General features: G+C 34.1%; 9 protein-coding genes and 1 non-coding gene across 10 annotated transcripts; 3 read left to right on the top strand and 7 right to left on the bottom strand.

Moving 5' to 3' along the window:
- Positions 1-462: 462 nt before the first annotated feature.
- Positions 463-1,325, top strand: NAEGRDRAFT_63268 (uncharacterized protein; the record flags this gene model as incomplete). The annotated part of the gene is made up of 2 exons (XM_002681427.1): positions 463-738; positions 783-1,325. 2 exons carry the CDS (start codon positions 463-465, stop codon positions 1,323-1,325), a joined length of 819 nt encoding a protein of 272 aa, XP_002681473.1.
- A 102-nt stretch (positions 1,326-1,427) lies between these two features.
- On the bottom strand, positions 1,428-3,077 carry NAEGRDRAFT_63267 (uncharacterized protein; the record flags this gene model as incomplete). Its single annotated transcript, XM_002681291.1, has 1 exon — positions 1,428-3,077. One exon carries the CDS (start codon positions 3,075-3,077, stop codon positions 1,428-1,430), a length of 1,650 nt encoding a protein of 549 aa, XP_002681337.1.
- A 299-nt stretch (positions 3,078-3,376) lies between these two features.
- Positions 3,377-5,017, bottom strand: NAEGRDRAFT_63266 (uncharacterized protein; the record flags this gene model as incomplete). Its single annotated transcript, XM_002681290.1, has 1 exon — positions 3,377-5,017. The coding sequence occupies one exon, from the start codon at positions 5,015-5,017 to the stop codon at positions 3,377-3,379; it is 1,641 nt and encodes a 546-aa protein (XP_002681336.1).
- A 198-nt stretch (positions 5,018-5,215) lies between these two features.
- Positions 5,216-5,761, bottom strand: NAEGRDRAFT_46343 (uncharacterized protein; the record flags this gene model as incomplete). Its single annotated transcript, XM_002681289.1, has 1 exon — positions 5,216-5,761. The coding sequence occupies one exon, from the start codon at positions 5,759-5,761 to the stop codon at positions 5,216-5,218; it is 546 nt and encodes a 181-aa protein (XP_002681335.1).
- Positions 5,762-6,383: 622 nt separating this feature from the next.
- NAEGRDRAFT_t95 lies at positions 6,384-6,457 on the top strand. The gene has a single exon. It is a non-coding gene; the product is annotated as a tRNA-Arg (tRNA).
- Positions 6,458-6,586: 129 nt separating this feature from the next.
- NAEGRDRAFT_78386 (uncharacterized protein) lies at positions 6,587-7,289 on the bottom strand. Its single transcript, XM_002681288.1, has one exon. The coding sequence runs from the start codon at positions 7,157-7,159 to the stop codon at positions 6,629-6,631; it is 531 nt and encodes a 176-aa protein (XP_002681334.1). The 5' UTR covers positions 7,160-7,289; the 3' UTR covers positions 6,587-6,628.
- A 354-nt stretch (positions 7,290-7,643) lies between these two features.
- Positions 7,644-8,180, bottom strand: NAEGRDRAFT_63263 (uncharacterized protein; the record flags this gene model as incomplete). Its single annotated transcript, XM_002681287.1, has 1 exon — positions 7,644-8,180. The coding sequence occupies one exon, from the start codon at positions 8,178-8,180 to the stop codon at positions 7,644-7,646; it is 537 nt and encodes a 178-aa protein (XP_002681333.1).
- A 2,304-nt stretch (positions 8,181-10,484) lies between these two features.
- NAEGRDRAFT_78384 (uncharacterized protein) lies at positions 10,485-13,023 on the bottom strand (the record flags this gene model as incomplete). Its single annotated transcript, XM_002681286.1, has 1 exon — positions 10,485-13,023. One exon carries the CDS (start codon positions 13,021-13,023, stop codon positions 11,263-11,265), a length of 1,761 nt encoding a protein of 586 aa, XP_002681332.1. The 3' UTR covers positions 10,485-11,262.
- Positions 13,024-13,264: 241 nt separating this feature from the next.
- Positions 13,265-17,369, top strand: NAEGRDRAFT_78383 (uncharacterized protein; the record flags this gene model as incomplete). Its single annotated transcript, XM_002681426.1, has 2 exons — positions 13,265-13,526; positions 13,626-17,369. The coding sequence occupies 2 exons, from the start codon at positions 13,265-13,267 to the stop codon at positions 17,348-17,350; spliced, it is 3,987 nt and encodes a 1,328-aa protein (XP_002681472.1). The 3' UTR covers positions 17,351-17,369.
- Positions 17,370-18,480: 1,111 nt separating this feature from the next.
- On the bottom strand, positions 18,481-19,386 carry NAEGRDRAFT_78382 (uncharacterized protein; the record flags this gene model as incomplete). The annotated part of the gene is made up of 2 exons (XM_002681285.1): positions 18,481-18,715; positions 18,758-19,386. Coding segments are annotated over 2 exons (864 nt in total), but the record flags the coding sequence as incomplete, so codon positions are not given.
- Between the last annotated feature and the right edge of the window lie 125 nt (positions 19,387-19,511).

Below are 19,511 nucleotides of genomic sequence, written 5' to 3'. Positions count from 1 at the left end.
TAGCAACTTGGCTTGAATTTCCTCGTTGCGTCATCACCACAAAAACTCGCTGCAACAAAATTGGTCTTGTTTTGGTCCTTCATAAAGCGACAGGTCACTCTTTGTTAGCATTGCTTCTAGAGAAAATCGATTACAATAAACAAGACATGATGATGATAAGGGAGTGATGTGCTGTAGCTAGAAGGAAATTGTTAATTGATGATGATATGAATTGCTGGATAATAAGAAGAATGATTGTTGGTATCATATTGGGAATTATTGGCTTGGTATTATTATTAATATTGTAAAAAAACAATGAATTGCAGCAGAAAGATTCTCTTCATTTCATTATTAACAACTCGTCAGCACAATTTACTCAATCTGAGAAATCAAATTACCACTTCCAAACAACAATATCATCAAACCAGATTCTTCAAGTTACTTTCTACAAGTAATCATCACAAACAAGAATCTTTCAAAAAAATGTTATTAAACAATTCGGAAGAACTTGCACCACTTTCGGAAGCTGATGATGTTAATGTTCAACAAGCATCATTGAATTCTGAATTATCACTCGAGGAAATGTACAAATTACATTTAAAAGCAAAGGATCATGAAGTGGATATTGAACAATTGATTAATCATGATGAACAGGTTAAGAAGGATGGAGGAATTTATTTGTTTGGTTATGGAAGTTTGATTTGGAAAGTTGGATGGTCTTATAAACATAAATGTAAGGGATTTATTAAAGGATACAAGGTAGGTTCGAGAATTTATGAATTATATTCAAATATGAGAATTAGAGAAGATTTTGGCAGCAGAGTAGAGATCACAGAGGATCATTTGAATTTCCTGGCAGAGTTTTGACAATAATGAATGATTCAGATTATAGAGAGCAAGTGACCAAGTTTGGATCTGATACACATGTTGCAAGAGAAGAGGCTGAATTTGAAAGAAAAGATACAGATCTATATGGAATGTGTTATCTGATTTCAAATGAGGAAGCAATTGAGATTTTCAAGGATTTGGATTATAGAGAAAAGGGAGGATATTATAGAAAGTTTATTCCTTGTAATTTAATTCATGAAAATGGAGAGAGTGAAATTAAGAATGTAATTGTATATGTGGGTTCTACCAATCATGATGATAATACCGAATTTTTGGGTCCTACAATTCATGGATTGAGTGACGATGGTAAAATTATCTCAGTTGCTATTGGGCCAAGTGGTAAAAACTCTGAGTATTTATTTCAGTTAGTCGACAAGATGAGAGAAGTATTTGGAGAGGAACATGTCGATCAGTATCTGTTAGCATTGGAAAAGGATGTCAAATCTCGTCTTGAATAATCCTCCATTTCATGAAAGTAATTGACTTTCATTGAACAGTCAAATGATGTAGAATTTTCATGGCACTCTTCAATTATTGAAAAGTGACAATAGTTCCGAATTCTACTTATTACCAGTACACTCAGCAATCTTTTGAGCAATATATTCATCCTTAACCACCAATCTATTTAACAAATCAGTCATGTTAAATAAACATTGATGTTCCACAACATCAAACAAATTAACAGGAGGTTCATCAGTGGAGCTATCCATTTGTTCCCTCAAATTTGCCAATGTTGCGGCACTCTTTGGAATATTCAACTCGAGAGGAGCTCCAGGAAGTAAATAGGTTTTGATAAAGTCCAGAGCAGCTTGCTTTCGTTTTTTCATTTTCTTATAGTTTTGAATTTCTTTCCAGGCCAATACATCTTCCAAACAATAGCTTCGTCTAGCAAAATCTGAAATCTTATCAAGAGATTTCTTTTCCTTGAGAAGAGCTTTGACCATATGACTGGCGGATTTATCCGAATCATGATTTGTTTCATTCATTGTATCTCTAATTGAGTAATAAACTGGAAGAATGACTCCAATAATTGTTTCCAACAATGAATAAACAACAAATATCAAAACGTAAGGTACAAAATAATCAACCAGAGTTGTGATTACAGGAATTGAACCAAAAATCGTGTACAAAATCAAAGCTACTATTAAAATCACAGTCAAAATCAATTCTTCCAATTTGATGTTAAATGTATCTCTATCTGAAAGAATACACAAAATATTAATAACAAACATCCAAACCAAATAGAAAGCTGCTTGAATTCCCAAAACAATTAGAATCTTTGGAGTAATATTGCAACCATGTGATGCTTCAAAGAATCCACTTTCCACAAAAACCCAAGAACCACTTGAATTGTAAACTCCAATCTCAATTCCACCAACAATTGCCCATAATCCAAGATGTATTAGAAATGATACCACATACACAGTGATGAAAAACTTGTAACTGGCCATAAATTCATAAAATCTCATCAATAATTGATCCCTTCTCGATAAGATATCTTCCAAATTAGTTTGTTTTTCATCAATTTGAAGAAATTCTTGTGATGAAGCATTGTTATTATCTTGACCAGCTGTTGTACTACTTGTTGGCCCAGATGTTGTTGTACTAAAACTATTAGTTCTGGAAAAGAGTTGACCAAGTGATGAGCTAGAATTTGACCTCCTATGTTCCAACTTTCCAGAAACACTCATCGAAGAAATAGATTGCAACTCTGACAATTCATCAACACTCGTTCCAAAAACCTTCTTCTTCATCAAGTTTAGTCTAAATAAAAAGTAATGCCGTGATCCTCTCAATATCGATGGCAAGGTCAACAATGGTGGATACAACATGAAAGTCAATGAAAGTAAGAAACATGGATAATATTTCTTACTCACAATCACTCTCAGAGCCACCAACAGAACCAGTGTCAAGTTGGCCACCGTATTGGCAATAATTAGAGGTAAACTTCTGGCTTGAATGTGAGTTTTCTTCCTCTGCCAAACTAATCCAATCATGGCAATACATGTCGTGACTAAATAAACGAAAAGGACAAAGGATGCAATCGATAGGGCAATATAAGTTTCCGGACACAATCCATACTGAAGTGAAGACTGTGAAAATTCCTCACGAAATATCATAGGATTTGTTATGGACATGTTTAACAGGAGAGGATGACAACTTGTAGAGTTGAATGTGGAAGCGAGTGGAAACGTGCTGTTTAGAGACATTTTGTTTGTTGTTTTCGCAGTGGCGATGTTTAGAGGCACACAGTATTGGCAGAGGTCAAATGTCAATATTTTATTTGGAGCAAATTCGAATTAGTGGCTGTCAAAAATATTGAGCATGTGGCTTTATTATGTCAAAAGTCTTGTTAAGGATATCATGTTAAATAACAATCTTTCATCTAATTTAAAAATATTAATTACAATACTGGACTCTTTCAATGATTTAAAACATGAATAGACAATTTAATATTTTCAATAATACAAATGTATTCGAACAGCGTATTCGAAGTGTCAATAGATGTCTATTGAGTGATATTAGAAAGTTTGTTGGCAATGTAATCATTCCTAACTTTGAGACGTTGTAACAAGTCAACCATGTTAAACAAACAATTAAACTCAATATCAGCAAATAAATTGGCAGGTGGTTCTTCCATATTCGAATCTAAACTCTCCTGAAGACTATTTAGAGTTTTATATCCGTTTGGAATATTCAACTCGAGTGGTGAACCAGAAACTAGAAAAGTTTTCAAAAATTCAAAAGCTGCAATTCTTCGTTTTTTCATCTTTTTGAAATTTTGAATTTCTTTCCACGCTAAAACATCTTCCAAACAATAGCTTCGTCTAGCAAAATCTGAAATGATTTCGAATGCTTTCTTATCATGTAGGAGGGAGGTTATGGTGTTATTGAGCGAATGGTCTTTTTCAGATGTGGAATTGTTTTGATTGGGAGTAGAAATTGACGAATCTCTAATTGAATAATAAACTGGTAGAATGACACCAATAACTGTTTCCAACCATGTGTAAACAACAAATATCAAAACATATGGCACAAAATAATCAACCAGAGTTGTGATTACAGGAATTGACCCAAAAATTGTGTATAGGATAATAATGACAGCAAACACTGCAGTGAGAGTTAATTCTTCCAATTTGATGTTGAAGGTGTCTCTATCTGAAACTAAACACAAAATATTAACAATGACAACTAATGCAATGTAGAAAGCTGCTTGAATTCCCAAAACAATTAGAATCTTTGGAGTAATGTTGCAACCATGTGATGCTTCAAAGAATCCACTTTCCACAAAAACCCAAGAACCACTTGACTTGTAAACCCCAATCTCAATTCCACCAACAATTGCCCATAATCCCAGATGTATTAGAAACGAAACTAAATATACAGTAATGAAGAATTTGTAACTAGATAGAAATTCAAACATCCTCATAAGGACTCTATCTCGAGTTGAAATTTGATTGGATGGTTTTTGAGCTTCATCGGAAGAGCATTGAATAGTTTGGTTTCTATTCGATATTTGATCGAATGTGTTTGCAGGTAGTGATTGTGGTTCTGATATGGAAAGAATACAACTGGTATTTGTTTGTTGGGATGACATGCTTTCCAATGAGGTTGAGCTTTCGTCCACTATTGATCTCCTTGATTCATTCAATTGTTGCATTTCAAGACTTTCATCATGTTTCGAACCAAATATTCTCTTCTTTTTCAAATTGAGCTTAAAAAGCGAATACAAACGAAGACCTCTCAATATCGATGGCAAGGTCAACAATGGTGGATACAACATGAATGTCAATGAAAGTAAGAAACACGGATACAATTTCTTACTCACAATCACTCTCAATGTCACCAATAGAACTAGTGTCAAATTAGCCACCATATTGGCAATAATCAGAGGTAAACTCCTGGCTTGAATGTGAGTTTTCTTCCTCTGCCAAACTAATCCAATCATGGCAATGATCATGGTTGCAATATAGAGCAGGAGGACAACTGTGGCCAAACTAAATGCAATATAAGTTTCTGGACACAGGCCATATTGAAGCGATGATTCAGTGAGTGGTTCTCTGAATAGGAATGGATTTGAGATGGATAGATTGAGGAGGAGTGGATGGCAACTTGATGAGTTTAAAGAAATGAATTGAATTGCAGACATTTTTAAAGATTTTGTTTATTGGAAAGTTGTGGAGAAAGTGACATTAAAGAAACTTATTCAATAACATCTCTTTTCAAGCTTTTCGAGATCTGTGATAAAATATTACAAAATTGGACTATTGAAAGATCACAAAGTCTTGAAATGAAGTTTCTTATAGAGTCAGGAAACTAATATTAGATGATCTGACAGTGCATTCGGTTATTTGAAATCACCTGGAGATGGAGGAGTTATTGGCGCTGCTGATTCATTCTCTGTATTCGATTGTAAGGGTACAGGTGTTGTGTTTCTTCTTGGTCTTTCTCTGAGAATAATCTTACTTGAATTGGACGAAACTTTTATCAAATCAAGAGATTCAACATTTTTAGAAATGATGAGAGGAGTGAAATCCTGACTATCTTTTCTCGATTGCATTCTGTTTGAAAATAGATTTTTTCTATTATTCACTGGAACTTTGACTTTTGCTAATTCTTTCCTTAATTCTTCTGCTTGAATTCGTTCCTCTTCTTCTTTTCGTCTGATTTCTTCTTCTTGTGCACGTCGTTGGGCAAGTTTTCTTTCGGTTACTTCTTCTTTGGCTCTAACGATATCTGCTATCATTTCTCTATACGAAGGATGACTAAACACATTTTCTGTTGTGGTTTTTCGGTAATTTTTTCTTGTTTCCAATTTGAGTTCATTAAGTGAGGTCACGGTTTGAGAGTCAAGGTGTGCCAAACTAGCAGATCTACTGAAAATTGAGGACATTGTGAATGGGTTATTTAGTTAGAATCGAATAGAGAAGGCTCTTTGTTTTTTTCTTTTTGAAAAATTAAGAATTGGATGATACACTTAAATACAATTGAGAATGAAACACCCAAATAGTAGAACCAACCATTAAATTATCTAAAACCAATCAGTGTCGGTTGCTGTGACGATTCAAAATATTCGAATCATGAATTGAATTTCTTGCCATGAATCATTAAGGATTCAAGAAGATTCCATTTGTGAGCATTCATTACTTGATTAAATTGTTTAACATAATACAATAACTGCCATTCTTGCAGCGATAACAGTGAAATAGATTGGGTAACGGTTTTTCATGGATAACGTTTTAATCTTAATTTGGTGATATTATTTGTTGCCAAATTGTTATCAACATAGTCATGAAGTTTTATGAGCTTGTTGCAGCAACTGTATCTTTTCAAGTATTGATTGTTTAAAATTGTTCAATGCATTAAACAATTTCCGAAAATAGTATGAAATTAATATAAAGAAATGAGTTGCTGCAGTTTCTAGAATTTTAACAATTGAACACGAACGAACCAATAATCATTATTGTTAACTTGATTGTTGTCTGACCTAGTGCCTCAATATAAGATGATGTAAAGCCGTCATAGCTCAGTTGGATAGAGCACAGGACTTCTAATCCTGGGGTCGTGGGTTCGAGCCCCATTGTCGGTATCTGATTTTTAGTTTTCAGACATAAAGTAATCTGAAAAAGCTGTCCAGAAATGAAAGGATGTACTATAACTATTTGTGGAGAAGCTGCAAGTAAAGAAACCTTGCTCGGCTGTTTTATCTTTTGTGGATATGGTTCATTGTTTGAGTTATTTTGAGTGTTATGGAAATACTTTAAAAAGAACCAAGATCAGTAAATTCCAAAACTTTTGGATCTAAATTGTAAGCTACTCTCACAATTTCTGGATTATTTCTCAGAGTTTCACTTGCAAATTCTAATGCCATGGGTGTTGTCTTGATGCATTGAAGAACAATTTCCTCATCATTTCTCAAATCCTTATCTAATAGCTCTAAAATTCCTCCAAAATATTGTGCTGCATTAAGAATGACTTGTATATCTCTCTGAAGTGTCTTATCTGCATAGGCAAAACCTTGATGTTTGCTAGCCATTACAACTTCCTTATTCTTTTTCATTTCTGGAGAGAGAAGCTTCAGAACACCTCCATGCTTGGTGACGGTTGCCATTACCACATCTATATCGTTCTTTAAGGATGGATCAATGAATGGGAAGGACATGGGTGATATTTTGAGGTGGCCAATAATTAGCTCTTTATCTTTCTTTTCTTCATCAGAAAGTCTCTCAATTCTATCTGTCAAATAATTCGTAGCTTTGACCTCTTTTGAGTTGTTTTTTGTCAGTTGCATACGATCCTCTTCATCTAACTTATGAGAAAGAATTTCAAATAAATTAGAGTTCCTCTTGATGGCCCTTATTAAATATTCCTTATTATTACAATATTTTTCCAAATATTTTCCAAAATAATATGAAGAATCTACCACTCCACATTCGTATAGCTCATCATCAAATGTGTTAATGAAAACCCAATTATAGGAATATTTTTTAAGTAGTGCTAATAAAAATTCTCTGTTTTCGAATAATGACTTGTCAAAATAGCTGATCCCGTTTGATTTGAGAAGTTAAGCATAGTCGAGCCACATCAGTACTGAGGTTGGAGACAACTTGGGAACCTGTGGTGCTGTAGTCTTTTTTATTGGATTTCAGTCAGCAAAGATTTATTTATTATTTAGCTAAAGCGGTAATCTCCTCATCACAAATCTAATTTATTTATTATTTAGTTCCATTAAAAAACTTTTTATTGGAAAACAATACATTGGACTACCTTTTGAATTAGAAAGCATTAATCAACTTTTTAGCTTCAGAATCAGCAGATGGACTTTGTCTTTCATTGGCAACCTTCATAACAAGAGTCAAATTACATTCTAAAGTGACAACCAAATCAACTCCATTAATCTTGTAAGAATATCCAAGGAAACCAGAAGATTCCTTACTTTCAGCATTGTGAACAACTCTGAAAATCAATTTTTCCAATCCCATGAAAGCATCCTTACAATCAGGATCCTTGATGAAAACCTTGGCAATTTCACTCATATTGCTCAATCTTGGACATTCGGTTAAGAATTTGATGCAATTATTCAACAAGGTATCTTCAGCAAATCTATCACCATACTTGTACTTGGTTTCAGTTGGCAATGCAGCAAGAGAAGCCCAATCCAACAAGATGATCATCTTTGGATTGACTTGTTGAAGATTCTTGGTGGCAGGAACAATACGATTGTTGAATAATTCACGAACTACCTTCTTGAATGCCAAACCATTTCCACATACGTTTTGGTTGAATAATTCTTCGTGAGTTTGTTCAGTCATTTCTTAAGATTTTAATAGCTTTTGAGTTTTTTCAAATATTGAATTTGTTTTTTGATTTGTTTAATCATCCAATGAATGGTAAATTGAATTTATAGCAGTTTTTAATGAATAAGATTACAATAGTTACAATGGAGTTTATTAGAGTTCAATGGTTTTCTGAGAATTGAATTGGTTGAACATTTGTGGAACAACCTTATTGAGAAGTCAGTAAGAGGAATGGTAACACCTCAGTTTCTTTCGAATGCGTCTTACTATCGAATAGGATACAGTAAAAATAGGATTATTGAAAAAGGGAGGATATTTAGTTTACAATATTCTCATTTAACCGTAATGATCGCAAAGCTTTAAACCATTATTTGGGAACTCATTGAAACTTGTCTAATCACCAAATTGATAACCTAAAAAATTACCACACATTGTGGACATGTACACATGTACAATTATCATGTATGATTTGAAATACGAGTTTACATGCAAACTAATACAATCTAAATCTCAATTATTGAAAATATCAAGAATTCAATTTGGAATTTAAACAACATGTTTAGATTGACAAATTAACCTTCCTTTATTGCTCTTATTGGTGGAACTGTAAGCATCAAAAACTTCACTCGTTTTTCAAATTAGTTTGATGATGAAAGTGAATGGGTAATATATTTATTTTGTAATAGTTATAATGTCACCAATTTCTAACAAGTACGACAGCAAATTAAGAGATGATTTCGCAAGCAAAAGTGTTATCTTGTTTATTACAAGATGCATGCTGAGTTCTATTGTGAATTATTTTGATACAATTTGAATATCTGTGTGAGATCATATATCTTAGTTATCTCTTGATAAATTTTTGATTTCGTTCCTATTGATGAACTTTTTCAATTTTCCAACCATAAAAAAATGTGTCACGGCTGTTACTGTCCACCTCTCTATCTATTGCCATTCCTAATTGCAATTGAAGCCGTTGGTGGTCTTGGAAAGAATCTTCGATCAGTGGACGAATCTATCCGTGCCAATAATTTAAAGATTTATGAAGTTTTGACAAGGAAAAAGTTTGACAAGACTGCTTCGAGTAAACTTGAAGGAAAATCAACACTTTCTATCAAGGAAATTCAAGAATCTGTTGATTTGAATTCGTTGAATGTATCCGAAAGGGAAGAATTGGACAAATTGTTGATTCAGAGATGTTGTGCTAGGTTGGAGATGAAGGAATTTCTGTTGGCTAAACAAGACTTGATGGAAGCCTTTTCGTTTATGAAAGATCAGGTTGTTTACCAATCAGGTCAATCCATTCAACAATTGCAAGATCAAGTGTTTAGCTCACATTTCTATTTGGCTGAATATCTGATGGGTGTTTGTTGTGATGGATTGGGTGAGTTTGAAGAGGCAGCTCATCACTTTATGAATGCCATTAAGCACAGGGAACATGTTGAACAGCTGTTGGCTGAGAATAGTACAAGTGGGAGGGAAGATTTGGAGAAGAGTTTGACTCGTTTGGAGGAACAATTCTTTGCCATGCAATTGGAGGCAAAGAAACCTGTTGAGAAGGTGTTAACTTCGTGGACGAAAGGATTTAATCAATATTCAACTGGTGTTTCCAATTTCTCAAATATGGCCAAGAATTTCTATAACCACAATTTAATGATGGGATCTGATCAACCAGTTCTCAAATCAAAACCAACAACTTTCTTCAATCTTGAATTGCTGTATATTAGGGCTGGTATTTCGTATTATTCTGGAACATTTTATTCAGATGCTGTACCATATCTGAGCAAGGCAATCAAACTTGGAGAGGAATACTCATCAGAATTGGTAGAATCCTCATATTACAATAGAGGACTCTGTTATTATTATCTTGGTGAATTGAAAAAAGCTGTAGAAGACTTTTCCAAATCCATTTCATTAATGCCACTATTGAAACAGAGAGAACAACCTTACTTGATGAGAGCAGCAACTTATGGTAGGTTGGGAATGATCAAAGAGAAAGATTTGGATGTTGCCAAAGCCAAATTAGTTAATCCATTCTCCAAATCTCTTCCTCTATTCCATTTACGTTTACTAAATGATGATAATTTGTGCCTCATCATGTCATTCCTCCAAACAAAGCAACTATTAGTAATGAGCTCGCTCAATAGGTACTCCAGAAACTTGGTCAAACAGTTTTTACAAGAATTCGACATTGAAATTAGTAGTGACTCACTCTATAATAAGGAAATTAATAATAATAGATCGCTGGTGAGTAAACTCTTCTTACCAAAGGATACAATCCCACCAGTTAGAGATATCCTGACAGAGGTAATGAAAAATCCATTCCTTGTTGAAAATTCTAGAAATATTAATGTCCCTTATGATTCCTATGTTACTAATTTGGAAATCCTTCACCAAGCTCTGGAATCATTCAAGAACTTGAAACGATTGACTGTTTATGATATACTTGATATACATACTGTTAAAAGCTCATTTCAGAAAACTCTCCAAATCTTTCGTTTATTCACATTGAAAAGCATCAATTGGTTTTGGATTATTTTACAAAAATTGTAAAGCTACCTTCATTGGAGCACATTATTCTACCAAAGGTATTTTTCACAAGCAATCCTTTTGAAAAGAATCCAAGTTTGAAAATTGTAGAGTATCGTCCACTAACTTCAGATGATATGAGGAGATTGGCTAAAGGACAAAACGCTTCAAAAGTACTGAGTTGGGATAAACTAAAGGAGCTAAACCCAAACATTATCTTTAAAGAGCATTATCCCTCTTTCTTTCCATCCAGTAGAAAGAATATTCAACAAATTGAAATCCAAGATGCAATTTCAGAAGTCAGCTTGGATCTCTAAAATGCACTTTTGAATTTAACTAACAAGCAATGATAATAAACTCCAATGACGGTGTAGCTCAGTGGCTAGTTCCCTCCACCGTCAGGCACTTTTTTTATTTTCTCTATTGACGAGTAATAAAAACCAAAATTAAACTCAAAAACTACAGGTATACCCAACACATTTCCAATCAATTTAACACACATTCCAAAATGGAAGCAAAATCCATTTACAAACACTCCCAGGATTAATCTCCATTTGATGTTTCAATAAATTCATCTAGATTCTTTCATTTCTTTGTAGAATTCTCTGTGCCAACTTTTCACTGGAAAATGAATAAGGTTTTGCTTGACGGATTCATAGAATTTCAAATCATCTTTAAATTTGAAAATACTATCAACGTAATCTTCTGGATTATTGTAATCATAATAAGATGGTATTCCATTTAGTCGTTCAAATTCCTCGTATTGGGGAAGATATTTCTTAGCTACCTTTTCCAATAATTTGTTAATCTTCTTGAGTCCAAAACTTGTAGCAAAATTAAATGTGAAATCATTTGAGAAGGGCAATTTCAAATCTCCAAAGAATACATTGACAAATCTAGTTGAGTTGTCAGTATGTTTGTAGAATAGGAAAACCATAAAACCATCTGAAGGAACAGTGTTTGGAGTCCTCTGATACTCCTCAAATTCTTTGGTTTTGAAGAAGAACATGAAACAATCAGCATCTGGATCATAGATATTTGTTGCAAGTATAGTGGAACTTCGTTTTTGGAGTGGCCCAAAGGAAAAGATAACTTCCAAAGCTGTTGTGGTCATAGAGTGCTCATTCGTTGTCATACCAAAGTAATTAAAGCCTTTCATCCATGGATCCAATTCAATTCTCTGTAAACTCGACGAATATAGAGCATAGACAAAATCTCTATTGTAAGGAATGTCCATAACTACTTTTGTACATTTTTGACCTGTTGAGTTTTTGCCCATAACAAAATCATTTTCAGTAATGTAACAAGTCTGAGGGAATGGTTTTTGTTTTGCTTGTATTGTTTGCTTCCATCTTGGTGAATCTTCTGCATAATATAAACAACTGAAAATAAATTCCTTGGAGAAGGTATTTGAATTCCAATCGTCAGATCTCAGCCTAATCTTTTTTGGTTTTGCAATTATTTCAGAAGAAGAATTAGTTGTTGAGACTCTGTTTGAAGAATAATCATCACTCAATTCATCCACATGAATGGCAATTCTTGTTGTGAATGTCTCACCCATCTTTTCTAAGAACTGATACAAGTATTCACTTCTGGAATATCTTGAAAAAGTGTCCAATTTCAAGTCAATGAGTATATTTTCATACAATCTGAGCAGCAACTTGGAAGGTGTCACTAATCTGATCATGAACCAAGGATCAATATTATCCTCATTCACATTCTCCAATAATGAATTTATATTCAATTCAAAAGCATCACTTTCCAACAAGGTAGACGATCTCAATAGAATCATTTCTCTAATCTTTTCCAAAACTCCAACAGTCCAATAATTTTTCGTTTCCTTAATAATCCAACTAGGAACATTCAATACTCCAGATTGAACATGCTCAAAAATCATTCTATCAGCCATCACAAATAGCTTTTTAATAGCACTGACCATTACACCCAAATTTTCAATCTTTTCCAAAATCATCTTATTACCAGTAATCAGTGTAAGAGAATTTTCATCTTTGCTTTCATCATTTAATTCCAAACATACACCCGATGATGATGCCAATGATGACGATGATGAAATAATACTACCATGCTCATTTTCCTCATTATCAGCACGTGTTGTAGGTTTTTTTCCCACCAAATTTTTTACTTTTTGAAATTCGTGGGAAAAACTGGAAAAATCATTTAAAAAATCAACGCACTCACCACATAGTGCTTCCTCTCCCAGATATTTGAAGAAGTTTTCTCTCGACTCGTCGACTTCCATGACCTCGCTGAATAGAACACAATAATTGGAAGGAGAAAATGAAGATGATTTGGTTTTGGGTTGTTTAAACATTTTTTATGAGAAATAGGCAGCGTCTGAAATTTGATTTCGGACAACCATCTTTCAAAAGCCGTTAGCTCTAGTAGAAACGATGATTCTTTGTTTCTGCAATTTGTAGCAAAATACTAGCAAATACGAGAAAGAATTCATTCTCAAAGAATGGTTGCTATTGTGAAATCAGGCTACAATAAATCAAATTATCATCCCTTCATAAAAGATTCCAAGTTATTTATTATTATTATTAATAAAAAAAATGACTGATGCACCCACCAGAACAATGACATTGGGAAATAACATTACCAATTCCTCATCGTCAGACTTGGGAGAAACATCAGATAAATTCAACATTCCGGACTCGTTTCCTATTCGGAATGCTAATGAATTGAGTGGATGGTTTGAGAGCATGTTTTCACCAACAGTTTTGGTGAGAACAACACCTTCTGTGGAGGCTTCATGTGCAAAGAATGGTTTAAAGTTTATTGATCTTTTGCGTCCATATCAATTTTTCAAACAGCGTAAGTTTGCAACATTATGATAGAATAATAATATTAAATAATATTATTTGATGATGGTGTGATAAAATGATGATCAATTTATACGTGTGGAATTAATAGTAAATTATTCAGCAATCTCACTCCAAAACTTTTCAGTTAATTTTGTTACTCTTGGGGATCTTCATAAAGAATATGGTGAAAACGGAAACAGAATTGCTAATAGGACTGAAGTACATCTCAGAGAAAAACATCATTCTGATTTTATTGGACATATAATTAAACATTCCTATGATCAATACTTGAGAAAAACAAACCAGTCAGCTCTTAATCAAGATTTAGTGGATCATACGCCATGGTTTGATATTTTCAGGGATGAATTCATCAAAAATTTAAATATTTCGGAACATGAAACATTTTTACATCCAGTTGCAGTGGTATCAGTGATTTCAAGTGAAGAAGTTGGAGATCCAATTCAAATTTTGAAAGGATTGTTTGATCCTGATAATCCACCTAAAATGTTTAAAGATTTCACAATGGATCCTGATATTTTGAATTTAGTAATCATGATTCACGATCAATCATCACCAACAACAAATTCCGAAAAAGCCAATTCTATTTTCAACAAGATTAAAGAGAAGTATACAGCCTCTTCATGTAGAATGCTCATTGTCAATTCAAGAGATCATTTAGTTGAAAATCTAGTTGGTGATATTTGGTCTCCTGTTTTACCAAGACGTCACTTATACCAAAAGTATGTTTTGGACAATATGCAACCAAATGGATTTTATTTATCCAAACAAGATGTACAATATATTGCAAATAATGTAGATTTTATAGTGAATCAAGTAGTAGCATCAATGGATGCAAAAATTAAAACAGTTTCTAACACTGTTTTAGCTAACAAGAAGGGTATTAAAAATACCATTAAATCTTGGTTTACGAAAAAGACAAAGGCAGAGGAAGAAGGTATTACACCAGAAATGCAGTTAAGAAGATTAGCTGACTTGTTGTTCCTTTTACGTGAATACGATGAAGCTTATTCAGTTTACAAGCTAATCAGTGGTGATTTCAAGAAGGAACCTAAGAATTATGCTGGTTGTCTTGAGATGATGGCCATTTGTACTCTTTTGAGTCCAACAGCTCAAACCAGTAATAAGAAGGAAATTGAAAGTAATATGGATAATGCCCTAACAGCATACAAGACTGCCAATCAACCAAATTATACACTCAGACTCTTGTTAATTCAGGCTTGTTACTATAGGTCTAAAACATTATTTAAGAAGGCTGGAGAATTATTCACTAGAGCTTCAAATGTGGATGAAAATAACTTTTTACAAGCTGCTCTCTTTTTCGAACAAACAGCACTTTGTTACAGAGGATCTATGGATAGATTAACTAGAAAGTCTGCCTTATTTTTAATTTTGGCTGGATACAGATATAGTCATACCGACCAAATGAAACACTCATTCAGATGCTATAGAACATCCTTTAGAATTTATAACAATAGGGAATGGCTTCAAATTTATGAACATTTGAGTTATACTATGGGTAAACTCACAAATGATATGAAGGATTTAAAGTCCAGCGTTGAGTTCTATCATGAATTTTTGACTGTTTGTAAGCAAGGTCCAGATCAACAGTTCAAGTTTATGGAAGTATTTTCTCAAACCGTTTCTTCCTACATTAACGAGCAAAAGCAAAAAGGTGTGATGGATGTAAAGTTTGACTTTTTGGAAATGCCAAAGGTAGATCAATCCAATGTTAGAGTTTTATTAAACTCTTATTATGGAGAACCAGTTTATACTGATGTGATACCTGATGAAGAATGGGCTAAACTTGAAGAAACTTTAGTAAGAAAGGTCAGAGGTCCAATTGTATTTTTCAAGTGGGAGAAGGGAATCAATGACATGAAAAAGATTGAATCCACTATTGTTGGTGAACCAATTCATGTCGATGTTAAGATTTCCAACAGTTTGATTGTCCCTATCCAAGTGAGAGATATTTCTCTTGACGCCATTCTCAAGTCTCCAAATTTGCCTGAAAACGAAAAGGGATTTATTTCAGAAGCTGTTAATGTATCTATTCAAGGAAATGATACTATTATTGTAAGATTAAAGATTACACCAACAGAAGTTGGTGACCTTTCCATCAGAGGAGTGAGATGGAAGATTTTGAATAACATTCAAGGCTTCAAGCATTTTAGTGTTAAGGGTAGAAGATTGAATGAAAACAAACAACACAGAACATCAGTTCAGTACGAACAAGATAATAGATTGATTCTTAAGGTTATTAATCCTACTCCACTTTTGGATGTTCAATTTACTGAATCAATTGATCACTTGTGGAATGGAGAGCTTAAGAAGACTACCATGATTGTTACTAATATTGGAAAAGCAGATTTGAAAAATTTGAAACTCAAAATTAACCACCCATCTATTTATTTCCTATCAGATGATCCAAATATGAACAATTTCCAATTTATGGATACAAACACACCCCAAAGAGACAGTACCTTCATTTCTAATACCTATGGTATTGAACGTGATTTTACATACTATGATATTTCTGAGAGTCTTAGTACTGGCAGCAAGATTGAAATTCCAGTTTTTGTGAGAGGATCTTATTCTGGTGTACATGATGCCAAGTTCTTGTTCTATTATGAACCAGTTGAACCAGTGGAGGATCTCAAGTATAGATTACATCGTTTCCACACCACGCTCAAGGTTATGGACTCACTAAGAGTAACAACTTTCTGTGACTCTAGCTACTGCGAGCTTGGCAGTTTTATTTGTGGTGTAAAGCTTCACAATCTTAGACCAGATCAATTCATTCAACTTGATCAATTAGTCAGCGTTTCTCCACTTTGGGAGATTACACCTGTTATTCCAGTTGCTAGTCAATCAATAATAATCTTGCCAAAAGAATCCTACACATTGTACCTTAAGATTTTCAAGAATACTGAACAAGAGAAAAAGATGGCTGGAATAATTTCAACCAAGGAAAAGTTACCTGATGTTGAACTTATCCACAGATCATTCTCTACTGGAAATAGTGACAGATTAATTGATACTACCAAGAGACCATATCTTGAATTTTTGTTTAGTGAATCCAAGAAGCACGAGTTGACATTCTTTGGTAAAACAGTCACTACAGGTTCTGGTGACACACTTGTAGATATTGAAGAACAATTGAATAGTTTAAGTTTACAAGCCATTTGGAGGGGAGGTCCTTGTGAGTTAGGTATCACTTATCACAGCAAGGTTTCTTTCTTACCTCATGCTAAAAAACCAAAGAGAATTCACATGGCTGCTAAATTCCCTTCCAAAGAAAATCTTATTTGTCCAATAGAAGTTAATTTAGAATACGAAAGAGAAATCATTCACCAGTTTACATCATCTCAACCTTCATGCTCTGTAGCATTTGATGTTAAAATTAGCAACGTTTCTCCTGACTTGCATACTGATATCACTCTCGAACTTTTACCACCTTTCGCCACCTCAGGAACTTCAAAACTGAGAGCTCAATCAGTTCTTCCAACAACTGTTGCTACAACCTCCACAGGACCTCAAAACTTTTACTTATGGTCTGGCCCAACTAGATTTTTCATGAAAGATTTGAAACCAAACTCTGGTGAGGTTAAGGTAACGGTGCAAGCTACTTTCTTCTCCCCTGGCGTGTACAATTTGAATCAATTCAGAATTTCATGGAAGTTTATGGATCAAAGTAATATTGCTAGAGTTATTCCTCACAGTTTTGTAGAAGAACAATACCTCATCACTGTAGTCCAACCAGAAACAACTTCTGTACCATCATCAAATACCAATGTGGATGATTTGTTTTTATAAATCTTTTATTTATTGTAGATCTATCATTACTTTCTCTTAACTTTAAGTGTTGAACCTCCCACAGCCGATGGAGGTCTTCTCTTTTCTGCGCTTCTGGCCGAGTTGATCATATGTAAAAATTGTTCAACCTCTGCTTCGTGTTGTTCTGTATTCAGCGTTCCAAGTTCTAGGTCAGTATTCTCTTTCTGTTTTGAGTATTGTTGAGCTGCTTTGATTCGTTCCATATTGTTTAAGGACCTTCTCACATTGGCAACCATTTGCTCTTCCTTCTTGCTTGTTGTCTCCCTTTTGGCTTGTGAATGCAGCGCCTTTCTTATCTCTGACATGTCTAACGTTTGAGACGACCGTACATCCATAGTTGTTGGAGTGATATCATATGTATCCTCTGAACCTGTTGTTTCCAGCTTTCTGAGTCCACTTCCAAGATCAACATCCAATCCTCTTTTCATTTCTCGGATTCCAAAATCCAAGTTAGCCAATGAATTTTCGAATGTTTTTTCTAGTCGTTTGGTCTGCTGTTGTAAGTTTAAAAAGAGGTCTTTAACCTCGTCGGCTTCCTTAATGCTGGTAGCCTCCCTTTTGAGAACATTTCTGAGAACTTCATCGTCATCAAAATTAGGCTCAACATATCCAATAGTTGAAAGTAATGGATCAGAAGTATCTACTTCAGGTGTAATGAACTCGTTAGCAGTGACCTCATCAATCATTCTAAGATTTTTCAAGTGGGTCGATAGAATTTTTACATAATTTGAATTAATATCACACATAGGGTTACCTGCAACAGCAACCATCTCCAAACTCGTTAGCCTCGAAAGTTCCTCTTGTAATTGCTTTACATGAGGAATGTAATTGTCTTTCATGGTTAAGGACTCGAGGTTTGGAAATTTTGTTTCAATCCACAGCACAGATTCCAACATGTTTCCTGATAGTGAAAGATCTCTAATTTGTTGGCAAGAAGGGAAGTTTTCAATTGTCCTAAAGTTACAACTTTTCATTCTTAACACCTCCAACTTTTCAAAAGTTGGAAGAAATGCAAAATCAGCCTTATCAATCTTATTATTAGATAAATCCAACTCGATCAAGCTAGTTCTAAATCTGCACTTTCCAAGACCAGTCAATTTTTCAATACTATTCCTAGAAACAGAAAGAGATTTCAAATTTTCCAATCCACTAAGTCCTTCAAAGTTGATTAGGCAATTATTCTCAACTGATAGATGCGTCAGGTTTTTCAAAGAAACTAAGCTTGGGAAAGATTGAATCATGTTATTATCAAGGGCAAGAGTTTCTAACTTTTTGCAAAAAGCAAGTTTAGAAACATCTGTAATCATATTTCCAACCATGGTACAATCCCTTAAATTTTCCAGTCTATTTCATGATTAATTGAGTGCAATATGAATTTAAACTTACGTTTCAATACCATTGAGTGAAGCTACCTTATTATACATCGCTTTTAAAGAAGTCAATTTAGTGTACCTTTCCAATTGTTGAACTTCTGTAAATTTGTTAAATGAAATATCCAACTTGAGCAATTCAATTTTAGAGGTGTGAGCTCTGGGTATCTCAGAAATATTCTGATGACGTAATTCCAAAACTTGAACAATTTCCTCTTCCTCTACTACTTTAGGTTTTGCAGTTTTAGGATCTTCTTTAGATGGTTTCTTTTCTGATGTTGTAGGTGTTGATGGAGATTGGTCATTCTTTTTAGTTGATGAAGTAAACTTAAATGGTTTTGATTCTATCGCTGTTGCAGTGGCTCTTGGTGTTGATTGAGTGGATTTGACTTTTGAACTCGAAGTTGATTTTGAAGAGGTGCCACTCTCAACAGACGAGGCGCTACTTTTCCTACTCGTTGTTGATCCAGCTGAAGATGTTGTTGAGGATGTTCCGCTTTGCTTAACCGAGGCAATCTTTGATAATGTTGCAGATCCCTTCCCATTGGTTTGAGCCGATGATGATGAACCTCCTCCTACACTACTATTACTGGTTGTCGATGATGAGGAACTCTTTGTGGATGTATTTGAGGGTATTCTTTTCATTTTTTTAATTTTGAACAAACTACATTTGGCGGGAAAATCACTTGATAAGCCATGAATCCATTCAATTGTTCTTTTGCAATTAAAAAAAGAAGAACACACCACTACGTATGTTATCAGTACTTTCT

This window comes from Naegleria gruberi (assembly GCF_000004985.1).
Source record: "Naegleria gruberi genomic scaffold NAEGRscaffold_6, whole genome shotgun sequence".
Taxonomy (NCBI): Eukaryota; Heterolobosea; class Eutetramitea; order Acrasida; family Naegleriidae; genus Naegleria; species Naegleria gruberi.
Note: the sequence above shows the minus strand (reverse complement) of the source record. Positions and strands in the feature narration are given on the sequence as shown.

Excerpts from the sequence above, each read along its gene's own strand:
- NAEGRDRAFT_78386 (XM_002681288.1), bottom strand. The coding sequence starts at position 7,159 with ATGCAACTGACAAAAAACAACTCAAAAGAGGTCAAAGCTACGAATTAT.